This window comes from Pteropus vampyrus, unplaced genomic scaffold, assembly GCF_000151845.1.
Source record: "Pteropus vampyrus isolate Shadow unplaced genomic scaffold, Pvam_2.0 Scaffold1, whole genome shotgun sequence".
Lineage (NCBI taxonomy): Eukaryota > Metazoa > Chordata > Mammalia > Chiroptera > Pteropodidae > Pteropus > Pteropus vampyrus.
In genome coordinates, this window is record NW_011888782.1 from 17,523,489 (window position 1) to 17,536,840 (window position 13,352).

At 33.1% G+C, this 13,352-nt stretch overlaps 1 protein-coding gene across 3 annotated transcripts in view; it reads right to left on the minus strand.

Annotated features, from left to right (window-relative positions):
• Window positions 1-13,352, minus strand: part of CLASP2 (cytoplasmic linker associated protein 2) — a 149,675-nt gene that overhangs the window by 103,282 nt on the left and 33,041 nt on the right. For all 3 annotated transcript variants that reach the window (XM_023535014.1, XM_011363366.2, XM_011363291.2), the window contains exon 8: window positions 2,140-2,286. In XM_023535014.1, coding sequence (XP_023390782.1) covers window positions 2,140-2,286 — 147 coding nt within the window. The remainder of the gene's footprint in view (window positions 1-2,139; window positions 2,287-13,352) is intronic.

The window sequence follows — 13,352 nt, forward strand, 5'->3', positions numbered from 1 at the left end:
TCTACGACTAATTGAAAAATCAGTAATCCTCTGCCAAAAACAGAAAATCTAAAATTAAATTTCCAAAGAAGGACTGACAGCCAAGAGCGGCATTAATTTCTGAAGGAATATCAATATCCTCTGTATAGTAGCTCTTTTCTTAGATAGAAAATAGGGAGCGAACCTAAATGAGCAGTGGCAAATAAACAAAACAACTGCAGAATAAATCTGCAACTGCCAAAAGAAGCAGAAGGAATGAAGGAATGAAGGTCTCTCCCTTATTTTTACCAAAAGGGCCATTGTCTAGGTGATATAATCTGTGATTAATGACTACAATCATGAAAGCTACCCAACATTTTCATATCTGGTAGGATTACAAATCAGAAAAGGGTGGGGTGGGGGTGTGGCATTTAAAGTCTCAGTTTCTTTAAAAAGAATATCTGATTTTATCAGTTTGATTAACATCAGAATTAAGTGACCTTTGGTAGGTAAAACTACAATCTGAATTTTTGTCTAAAAAAGAAAGTAAAACATGAAAAACAGAGCTAATTATAAACCACTGGTTCAGAGTCATAAAAATATTATCACCATGCATTTCAAATATTAATCCATTTTAAGTCACATAAAACAGTTTTATGAATTATCATATCATAGATTAGAAATCTATAACCCAAAATTAGCCCAATAAAATCCCCTTGTGATAACTAAAGGTAGCCTTGTTACAAAAGAAACTATAGACTGTCATATACCACAGATAAGAATGCATAATAGAAAATGTGTTTTACCACAGATAAGAATGCATAATAGAAAATGTGTAATAGACTATATTTAACATTTGATGGGAATATACTCCTATAATTGCAAAACAAAACAAAAAGAAAACAGTTAAAATTAAAATATGAAATTGTAAATGACTCAAAATATCCAGAGAAATCAATGAGACATTTCTATTTCAAAGTATTTTACTTATTTATATACATGTAAATATATAATTAAATACATGTATATATTTATAAATAATATATACTAGCATGTATATACATATACCATACCATTTTTCTTGCTAGTTATATGACATAGTAGTTAAAGATAGTTAAAATGAAATATTACTGATTGCTTTCCTTATATTTAGAATATGATATGACTTAGAAAATAATGTTTGGTTGTATAGAAAGATCAAGAGAACACAACTTACAGAACCTGGTTAAAATATATGTTTATTTGTCATTCCTTTTTGTTTTTAACAGATGACAGACAAAAAGAAAAAAAGCAAAAATCCTAGAGACTGATTTCCCCACCAGTCATCATAAATAAGAAAAAAATCTCTTTCCCAAATTAACAAATTAACACAAATTAACCAAAAAAAAAAAAAAAAAGGAAAGAAAAAAAAGAAACTAATGTCCCTTAGCATTAAATCTTTACCTTTACTCATATAGGAGTCATTCTATCAGAAAGACATGGCAGAAACTAGCACCTGAAAAGTACTCGTGGCTTTCTAATTAGTATATGGAAAAATAACCCATTAAAAAATTTTAAGATCAACAATATGCTAGAAACAGTTCTAATAGAATTAAAGAATGTACTATATCCAGCGTAACTGCATAAAATCTTTTTTTTCTATTTATTATTATCTAATCTAGAAACCATTTTTAAGGCAATTTTACTTGACCACCACCCATTTCCTATTGTGGCAAATGATTCAATACACTCAGTACCTTCAACCATTTTTCCAAATTTGGAGTATTTAAGACTCACTACTGAGATGAATGTGTAAAAAACATCACATAAATCAATATTTCTTTAACAACTATAGCATTGAAAATAGCCAAATTCTGAAAAAACTGCTTTCTCCTTAAAAACAAAAAACACAAACCCAAAAGACTCCCTTAAATATCTCCTTTTAAAAACAGCATCTGAAAATAAATATGCTCAAGGAAACACTAATTCACATATGTTCTGACAGGAAATAACAATATACAATATTTTAAACATTTCTGAAAAGGAAGCACATTCTTCTGTATGTTGCAACAGACTCTCCAGATCTGCAATCATACTGCAGTCATGAATAAACATATTCCTCCAAAGTTCTAGCTATGTGTGGCCATATCAAATCATGATTTGATATGGATTTACATCAGATTTGAAATGGATTTACATTACCTGCAACCTTAGGGCCACCTGCTGAACCCGGCTTCCTTGCACTGTTGACAGGATTTCCAGATGTTTTAGGTGCAGGAACCTTGAAGGCCGAAGAAGCTGATGATGGCCTATTTCCATCCACTGATTCTTCATCATCAAAGCTTTTATCTGTACAAAGCATTAGAAAAATGTATTTTAGGAAAACTAAGCTTTGTTCCATTTTCTGTAGGACTCAAAAATCAAATAAAGCTATAATATATATAAAATCATAACTTTATAAGAATAGACAAAATAGACTCCTTTGAAGAAGCATTTATGTATTGGCTAACACTATATAAAAAAACCCAGTGTAATTTAAAATCAGGTTGCAATACTATCATATTTCTTGCCCATATATAAAGTCAAAATGTAAAACCAAATAATATTCTCTAAAGAAAGAAAAAGCATTTTTTATTTTTTTGCTACTAATATAAGCATTTTCTGCCAGCTCCTCCCATAGTGCATCTTCCAGCACACCCTGCCTTATTCCTTATACCCAGATTCTGCAACTTACAATCACAGATCCGTTTGCAAATCAGTCGCCTCATTCCTCTGAAAGCTCTTAATTTTCCTCACCCTAGGATGCTCCCAAAGGTTCACATGGCCAAATACAGTAGATCTGATACTAATCAAAGATTCTATCAAAAATAGATGGAAACAACCAGAGAACCACCACTGAGGTTTGTGCCGGCATTTTTCTTTCTCTTCCCTGCCCTAGGTACTGTAACAGCCAATCAGCTACAAGGTGACATCATCTTATGGCAGCTACTGCCAGATGAAAGGTAAAAATTTTCTATGTATTTAAAAAATTCTCTGCAGCTGCAATCCTTATTCTGTATCAAAATTTCAAAGGTATTCAATACTAAAGGTTTATAAGCCTACATTTGTATTTTTCTATTTAATTCATATGAAAATTTATACAAACAGATAATAAGGTTTTATGCAATATTCTGCTGGGCTGCTTATTATTGCATCAGTAAAACATGGACTATCACAGCGCTCATTACTGTGCATAATTAACTCTGTAATCTGCTGTTTATTTAGGCCATAGAAACCAAACTGAACAATTTGTTCTCATAAATGATTCTAAAATATTCCACAAAGCTCCTTCTAGAATATTTGTGAATGACCACACTAGCATCATCTCCTTACATAAAATGAAACCCCACATCTACCTCCTCCCCGCTAAAATCACAAGATGTGTGCATTTTACTCGTCTGAGAAGATGGTTTTCTCTAGGACCCTGCACAAACCAACCACGACAAACAAGATGGGCGAGGCAGAGAAGCAGCTTTACCACAGGCTTCAGATCAATACGCCAGAATCTTCTTTCAATCTGCTCCACTTACCTATGCAAATATCCAAATAAACTAGGAATAAAAATCATTCCTACAAAGAGATACTTCCAGTCCTACTATTAAATATGTATTTAAAGGAAATACAGCAAACAAGTGTTGAAAGACTTTTATTGGAAACAAGAGGATCAAACAGATACCCTAATAGAAAGCCACATTCCATTTCAGCAAGTGTTTTTCTTAAATAACACCACTTTAGGAAAAAAGTATCTTCCAGGTACATAAATAAATATATATATTAGTATAAAACTATTAGGGAGTCAGTTTGGATCAATTAAAGCCTATATGCTCTATACAGACTGCTATGTTAAAAACACTAATAGAATTCCAAATAAACTTTTTTTTGCCACCATATGTAAAAAATGTACCTAAGGGAGATGGCAGACACACAAATCTACAGAAAGATAGGTACTGAAACACTGAGCAGCCAGAAGTTCCCATGGAAACAGTGTTCTGTTCCTACAAACACACGAGAATTGAAAAGAGTAAATGTCTCTACCAATAAAAAAAATTTAACTCTTAACATTCTCAAACTACTAGGAAATTAATTTTTAACCTTTTATCGAAATAAGCAGAGAAAAGGATACAAATCCTAAGTATGCAGCTCAATAAGTTTTCACAAAATGGACATGCCAGTGTAACCAGTCTCCTGACTGTTATTGGCCTCATGTAAACACCCTCACTGAACTCCCTCAAAGTCACTATTTCCTGCCCAAGCAAGATAGTCCTGGCTTCTAACATCAGAAGTTAGTTTTGCCCATTTCTGAACTTTGTATGAAAGGAATCATACAATAGGTTCTCTCGTATATAGCTTCCTTTCACTTAATATAATTAATGTTTGGAAGATTCATCTTCACTGCTTACAGTTTTCTAGCATATGAATGACTGTACCACTATTTATTCATATCCATTACACTGTGATGGCCACTTGAGGTGTTGCCAGCTTGAGATTATTATAAAATAGTACTCCTAAGAGGTAAGCAAACAAAGTTAAAGGGTTCTACTAAGGCTTTTACTATTATTGTGGAAGTCATAAACTTCCCTGGGTACAGTAATTTATTTTAGATTGTAATAGGTCAAAGATGCATATTGTGAACTCTACAACACTGGTACTCAAAATGTGGTCCCAGACTCGTAGCTGAACATCATTTGGCAATCTGTTAGAAATGCAATTTCTTGGGCCCCAACTCATATCTACTGACTCAGAAACTCTGGAGATGGGGACCCAGCAATTTGTGTACTGACAAGCCCTCCTAGGGATTCTGATGCATAATCAAGTTTAAGAACCACTGTCATATGGCAGGAGTTGGAAAACTTTGTCTATAAAGGGCCATATAGTAAATATTTTATTTTAGGCTTTACAAACAATACATATATGTACTACTCAATTATGCCACTGTATACAGTACCAAAACTGTGATACACTATATGTAAACAAATCGATATGGCTGTGCTTCAATAACATTTTATGTACAAAACAGGGCTGTGAGGAGAGTTGGCCTGCAAGTAACAGTTGCCAATTCCTGCTCTAGAGTAACCACTAAAATACTAGTAAATGTATAAACTAATAGAAGAAAAAATAAATAATTGATTAATCTAAAAGTAGGAAAGGAGGCAAAAAGAAAGTGATAAAATAGAAATAAAAGATAAAGTGGCAAATAGAAAACCAAGTATATCAGTAACTCCTTAAATGAAAATGGACTAAATATTCCAAGTAAAAGAACAAGACAGAATTTTAAAAAAACAGGTTGCTTAAATGAAATATACTTTTCAGATAAGGCCATGTTAAAATAAAATAATAGTGAAAGACCACAGCAAACATCAATCAAAAGAAAACGGGTACAGCTATGTTAACTTCAAACAAAGCCAGCTGAAGAAGCATTACCAGAGAAAGAGACTATTAATAATGACAAAGAGGTCAATGCAACAGGGAAAAAAATCAGAACCCTAAATTTCTGTGCACCAGTAACATAGGTTCAAATATATAAAGCAAAGGATGAAGAAGTAAAAAGAAAAACAGACATCTACAAATATAGAAGAAAATAAATTTTTACCTACTTCCAATAAGGTTATATCTTTTTTGACCATAAGCTAAAAGAATTCATAAAACTACATCATCGCAAGCCCCTAAATTTAAAATATTTTGTAATTTATTTAGAGATTATAAATATTCTAGGCTTAAAAATATTTTCTTAATAACCACAAAATATCAGAACAAATCAGTTCTATTTCTTACTAGCACCCATCACTTCCTGAAACACTTTTATAAGTGAACTAGAAGCTGGACTGGAAATGGGCAGGAACTTTGTTTTGTTTGTGCTATAACACTAGAACGATTACGGAAAACTGTCATAGCTAACTCTGCTTCCTGCTTCCCACATTTGCATTCCTAGAATTTATTCTCAACAAAATGTCTGAGTTGAATAAAGTCCCATCATATTGCTGCTCAAAATCCTCCTAAAAGGCATACCAAGACTCCAAGATCTACAAGATCCTAAATATCATGTAGGTCTCTCTAATCTCATCTCCTTGCTATCTGCTACCTATTCATCTTTCTCTCCAATCCAGCCTTACCAGTTTCCTTGCTGTAACTCATATCAAGGCCTCTACACTTGTTGCCTTTGCCTAGAATGCCCTTCCTCTTCATAGCCACATTGTTTACTCACCTGCTTCGGATCTTTATTCATCTATTACTTCCTCAAAGAATTCTTGTTTGGATACTAAAAGGGTAACTCAATTATTTTACTTATTTTATTATTTATTATCGCTCTCCTCCCACTGAAATCTATTATCTATTAGGATAAGAACTTGTCTTTTTGCCCACTGCCATACCTCCAACATGTGGAGCAATGCTCAGAATAGCACATTTTATAGTCTTAGGGAGACTTTTGGTCTCCGGTAAAAGCATTAGTAGTTTATTTGAAACAAAACTCTAAAGGCAAACAAACTACAATCACTGGATAAAATACACATTAAAAAAAAAAACCTTCTTAAAACAATAAATATACCTAAAATATACTAAGAAATAAAAGGATAAAACCAGTACATTTGAACTTCTATTCTAAAGGCCTTGTGGGGCAAAGGGAACAAAATTCAAAACCAACATAAGATGCAGAGTCTAAGAGGACAGTCTTCCCAACAGAAGCTGGTATACCAAAAGAGTATACAGTTCACTCTTGAACAACACAGATTTGAACTGCACTGGTTCACTTATACACAGATTTTTTTCAATAAATACCTGCAACTGTTTCGTTCTGTGGCTAGGAGTCTGCAGATGCGGAGGACCTACTGTATGCAATGATCTATACTATTTTGTAGAGAAGACTTGAGCATCTGCAGATTTTGGTATCCACAAGGGGTTATAGAACCAATCCCTTGTGGATATTGAGGGTAATAGTTAAGTTTATTGGGAATCAAAAGTTATATGCAGATTTTCAACTGCATGGGGGTTGTACAGTTGGTTGTTCAAGGGTTAACTGTACTCTCAGGATTAAAATGCACTATAAGTAAGTTCTTACCATCTTAAAGTCTTTTATTCTTTCCAAACTTTTCTCGGAAGAGACCAGTAGAGAAGTAAATCAAATGGAGTACTTCATTAAGGTTAAATGTTTGGGCGGTTGAAACACTCAAGCCCTTAAACTCAGCAGGCTTACACTTCTAGTACTCCCAAGCAACAGCCAAAGCAAATGCAAAATTTTCCTGGAAGTCTCTGGCCTCACATTATTTGCACAAATATTTTCCAATGGTCACTCAGCATGACAGGAAACACAATACCATGAGAAAGAATAAGCAGAAAGAGAGAGACAACAGGAAAGATCCACTTCGAATGCTAGAATTATCAAACACAAGCTATACGTGGATGCTTTACTACGCAAGCTTGAAAATAGCTTCAGAGATGACAAAATTATATATATAAAAAAAGGTGACATAGATTCTTTTTAAACAACCAAACAGAACTTCTAGAAATAAAAATACAACAATTGAAATTTCAATCCAGTGGGCAGGCATAACAGTAGATTAGACACAGCTCAAAAGATGATTAATGAACTAGAAGATAAATCAGAAAAAAACTTCCTAGGATATATATATATAGTAGGTGCTTCCATATTTACTGAATAAACAAACAAAAAAGGATAGAATACAGGAAACAACGTACAAATTATAATTATGTTGATACCTCTGTTCTCACTCCAATATTTCAAAAAGACAATATATATGGTTTGGTGCAGAAACTGAACTAGATGAATATATTAAAAAGTACTAGAGAATACAAACTAATAAAGTAAGCAGGGTGCAGTAGTTCCGTATATGATGGAGATGGAAAAGAAGAGAAAAAGGAGGAGAGGAACTGATAAGAGCAGGACAAAGAGATGGAGATGGAGGAGGAGAAAACGATGGAAGGGAAAGAGAAGATAGGGAGGAAGAAGAAATGGTGATAGAAGGGAAGAGGAGATGGAAATAAAGGAGGAAGAGATGGAGGAGGAGATGGACAAGAGGAAATGGAGGAAAAGAGAAAGAAGAGGAGGAGGAGGAGGAGGAGGAAGAGATGGAAATAAAGGAGGAATAAATGGAGAAGAAAGGAGGCAGAAGTGGGTAAGAGAAAGGAGGGAGGAGGGACGGGCAGAAAGAAAGGAGGAAGATAAAAGAAGCCCAAGTAGGATAAGGGCTTATGTTGCCTTCATATTACACTTGGAAACTGTCCTCGGTAAGCACTGAGCTATTTATAGGCCCACAATTCCATATTGGCATGCCTGAAAGTTGAAAAGCTCTAAAAATTCAGCTTTAACTTGTTTTGCCTTTTTAAATTCATTTGACAACAAAATCTGAACTGATTTGAACTTAAGTTTATGGCAAAACATGGTGTGAACTGGCATTAAGGCCAGTTTATTATCTTTATTTTCACTTACTGTGAATTTGTAACTGCAAAAATATTAATGTGCTTAATTACAAGGTGGAGCCCCAAACCCAGCTGGAATTGTTATATAAGGTATACAACCATATTACTTTTCTAAAATCTGACATATTATGAATTCCAAAACCCAGGTGGTCCCGAAGGTTTCAGATAAGAAATTATATATTTATATTACCATAATCAAGCCTCTTCTCTTTTTTCTTTTTCCCTTTGAAGAAAAGCCATTTATGTATTCAAATGGCTATTTAAACTTTCTACTTCACTTTTATGGGTATACATATTCCAAAATCTGAAATTTCTGCTTCTGAATGCATATAAGAGATCTAAAAAACTGCTCCATCCTACATGGCAAACAAAAGAGCAAGCCAAAACTTTACATCATGTCTCATTAAAAAAAAATCATTTTGTGTGGATTTTCTTCAGTGAACCAATCATACAATTTAGTAAGAACTCACAACACCATGGACCTTCATGTGAAAAATATACCCTGTTTTACATTAAGTAGTTTCTTATACCAAAGTTCCTCTTTTCACTTGAGGCTACATCCTTCCTTATTCTAATTAAAACAATGAGTTACAGGGCTTTGGATTTCTGAACTGTTTTTATACTCTTGAATATCTAGCAATGACCATGGTTATATCTTATAGCTATACTAGCAACTTAAATAAGGACCAAATTACACCATAGGTGTCTCAGAAAACGCAAACAAATTTTAGCTGCCTGCACTCCTCACTCTGCTTTTACAACAGGATACTCTCTTTAGCTTTCCCCTGACCTCACAGGACCCTCTAGCTCAGTCTCTTCATCCATTTCCCAACCCCTAAACGTTGAATATCCTTCTTTTCCCCAGACTACACATTTTCTAATTGGCTTCGTCTATTCTCAATAGTTTTCAATATTTTCTTTATGCTGGTAATTCTCAAATGTTTGTCTCTAGCCTATCCTCTCCCAATTCCAGACCTATATATTCAACTGCCTCCTAGACATCTTCCCCATGGCATCTCTAATTCGACATGGATAATCTAACCCCAACCATCATCTCCAAACCTGTTCTCCCTGTCTTCCCCCATCCCAGTAAATGACATCACCATCTAGTGAACTCAAGCTCACAAGGTGGGAGCCTCATTCCAAGTTCTCCTCTGCCCCATATGGATCATCTACCAACAGTTCTTGTTGTATATTAACTCCAAGTTATATTTCATATCCACTTACTTCTCTTTACCTCTGCTGCCACTCCTAATCTAAGGCCAAACCAGTATCATCCCTGCCTATATTGTGACAACCATCTCTTAACTGGTCTCCTTGCTTCCATTCTTGACTTTCTAAACTACAAAGTAGACAATGCAATCCCCTAAAACAGTAATTTAAAGCAATGGGTACTGAAATTGTTAAGTGAAAGGGATGGGGAACTTTATGACAAAAATACACACTACCACCTACAAAATTTGTGCCCTTCCCCAAAAAATCAGAACTGATTATGATCAAACCATTAGTAGAATTTTCAATTTTCAGTAAATACAGGGGATACAAAAACATTACAAAACAAAAACATAAAACCATAGTGGCAATGCAATCAACAAAATTTAGTATGTGGGAAAACTTCACCTGACAGATGTTTTTTCCTTCAACAAATAAATGGTGATAGGAGAAAAAGACAACTGCTACAGGTGAATAGAAGAACCTTAAGAGATATATTAACCAACTGCAATGATATATCTTGTGTGAATCTCAATTCAAACTATAAAAGGTATTTATGAAACAACTAAGGAAATTTTAACAGTGAATATCTGATATTACGGGTTAATTATTTCAGAAGTGATAATGGTACTGTAATTGTCTTTTAAAAAGATGTTTTATTTTATATATGTATATGTGTGCACATACACACATACCCCAGTCCAGCAAGATAGTAGAGCTAGGGAAGATAGGTAGGGATACAGATGAATAGGGATACAGATAAGTAAAAATAGGCTATGTATTGGTAATTCCTTGAAGCTGGATAATGGTGGGAATGAAGGTTTATGACAATATTCTATATTTCTGGGTATGTGTGAAATTTTTCCTTAAAAAATATGATAAATAGAATCATGTTACTCTCTTGCTTAAAAGCCTGCAATAGATCCCCAATACAATGATAAGCAACATCATAATGGCAAAGACTACGACAAATTCTTAAAAGATACAAATAAGCTAATGAAGGGGAGAAACTTATCAAAATAATAATAGTAATAATAATAATAATAATAATAATAATAGAAAATGATGTCTCAGAGCTAAAGAAAATCACAAACCTTCAGATGTAAAATAACCAAATAGTAAAAATTTTAAATGTTTTCATTTAAACTAAAATGAAAATTTTCAGTAAAACAATTAGAAATTGAAAATCCAAGCACTTCAAGATAAAACAATGGCCAAATTTCAATATTCACATGAAGGTGATGTGTTTTCAGCAACACAGTTAATCATAAATAGTTAATTATTTTAAGTATAAAAAATGAAGTCCATTCTATACAACATTCAGAAGAAGCCAAGAAATCTGATAGTCTAAAAATTTGTAGGTAGGAATTAACTAGTTAAAATATATTTGAAGACTTTTAACCCTTTCTTTAAAGGAGCCCTTTAAAAATTCAAGACCTTCAATAGTTCAATGAAGTAAAGAGGCAAACACAATTTAAAACATTACTTGGTATTAATAAAATTAAATAACATATTTCATGATAACATAATATCAAACTAAATAATAAATGCAGTCCATAATAAGGTTTATTTAGAACCTTTACAAAATCTAGTCATTTCAGGTAGTTTAATTTTCATGACAGCTACAGATTAGTCATTACAGTTGCCAAGAACGTCAACTACTCCATTCTATATCTACAAAGAGAAGATATAAACCTTTTCTTAAAGGTTCAAGTTCATTAGCAACATTGGGTTTAACGATATGTTGCTATTGGTGCTCAGCACCTTGCACCCAGATGGTTAAATGAGTCTGTTTCAAGAAGGCTAAGATTTTTAATGTTAGTGCCTACTACTTATTGCTTATATTGCTGCTAAATACTCAATCTTTTGTCCCTTGTAATTTACCTTTTTCTCCTTACAAACTCTTTTTTCCCCCCTTATCATTTTTCCTTGAAGAAAACTTTGGTCTTTTTGCCAATAAGTTAAAGAGTTGCTTTCTTTCAGTGATTTAAATTACCCAATCCTAGTATATTGTAGAGACTATTCCAGGGTATGGAAGAAGAAAGATCTAGTCAGTATTAATTTCTTACTATTGTTCCCTATCCCCAAAACTAGTAGTTACGTGTCAATTTGGAGTGGTACCAGAGGGCTTAACTCTAGAAAGCCAGGATTATATCATCACTTGTACATATTTGCTAAAAGATTTGTGTTTGAAATAACAGACTGTTGAAATGTTAAATTTACAAATACTCTATTTGCAACAAAACCTTATTTCTTTCCAGCCACAGTGCAGCATAACCAAAGGCGAAATTCCTCTCAAGAGCTTCTGAGGCAAACTGCAGGGCTTATCACCACAGAATAACCCTACAGGTTTTTAATTCTGCCCAGAGTTACTTCACAATCATCTGACTACCTGGTTTTATATTCTTGGGTAAGGACAGACAACCAACAGAAAGGCAGCTGAAACTCTTCAATGAGTCATTATACTGCTTCCCAAGTCCAAGTTTTCCAAAAATTAAACTGCAATAAAATTTTTCATTGGCCTTAAAGTTAAGCTTAAATAACATATTCAATAGAGAATAGATTAATAACCAAAATATACAAAGAGCAACTATACAAAAAAGGCAACAAAAAAGTCAAATAAACAAAAGTTGACTAAGGATGCCAGAAGGCAATCCACAGAAAAGGAAATACAAATAAACATATGAAGATGATCAACCCTATAAGAAAATAAAGATTTTTTTTTAAGGGTGAGATATTTTTCGTTCATCTAATAGGCAAATTTTTGAAAGATTAATAAAAAGGAGAATGGAAAAGAATACAGGATAGCAGGTACTGTTGGTGGTAAGTGGTAAAGCCCCTTTTAGGGGAAATTCGATAGAGCTAACACAATTTTAAAAAAGAAAAACTGATCCACAAATTCTACTTCTAGACTATTTTAAGAAATATATACGTGTATGTTGTATATGCTCATATGATTTGTATGAAGGTATTAACTTCAGAATCATTTAGAAAATTATATGTAATTAAACGGACTCAAATTCCATAAAAAAAAAAAGGTTATTATACATCCATACTATGGAATTCTATGCAACAGTTCAAACAAATGAGGCAGTTACACATGACAACATAAAAAAAAAATCTCTGCCATATTGATTAGACATAGCAAATGGCAAAATACACTCAGAATGATATCATTTATGTAAACTCGGTCAAAACAAACCCATTTATTTTGATATTTAATATACATGTAAAGCACAGTGAAAGGTATGAAAAGACAAACTCCATACTAATAAAAGTGTTCATCTCTGCTTACACCTGGGGCTTGGAGGTGGTTCTGAGAGAATTTTTAATTTATCTGCATTGTTTGAATTTTGAAAAGGAGAAGACAGTATTTGTGTATTAAGTTCATAATTTAAAACGAAAGAATAAAAAACAACATAGGTTAGGAATAGCGTAATCTATTTGTTATGTATGTTTACACAATACCAGTGTGGTAGAGCTGTATTATATGTGAGAGAGACGAATATTCAGAGTATATATAAAACTGCCCAGAACTATAAATCCTAAGATAACCTGTATGTATATGTATTTATATGTATATGTATAGTTATTCTTAGATTTAAAATTTTTTAAATAAAGATGTGTTCCTTTAATTATCGATAAAATCCAATAAAAGTATTTTCATTTTGAAGAAGATAATGAGAAGGAAGTTTACCCTCTGAGCTTTATAAGAGGATGTTACTTTGATT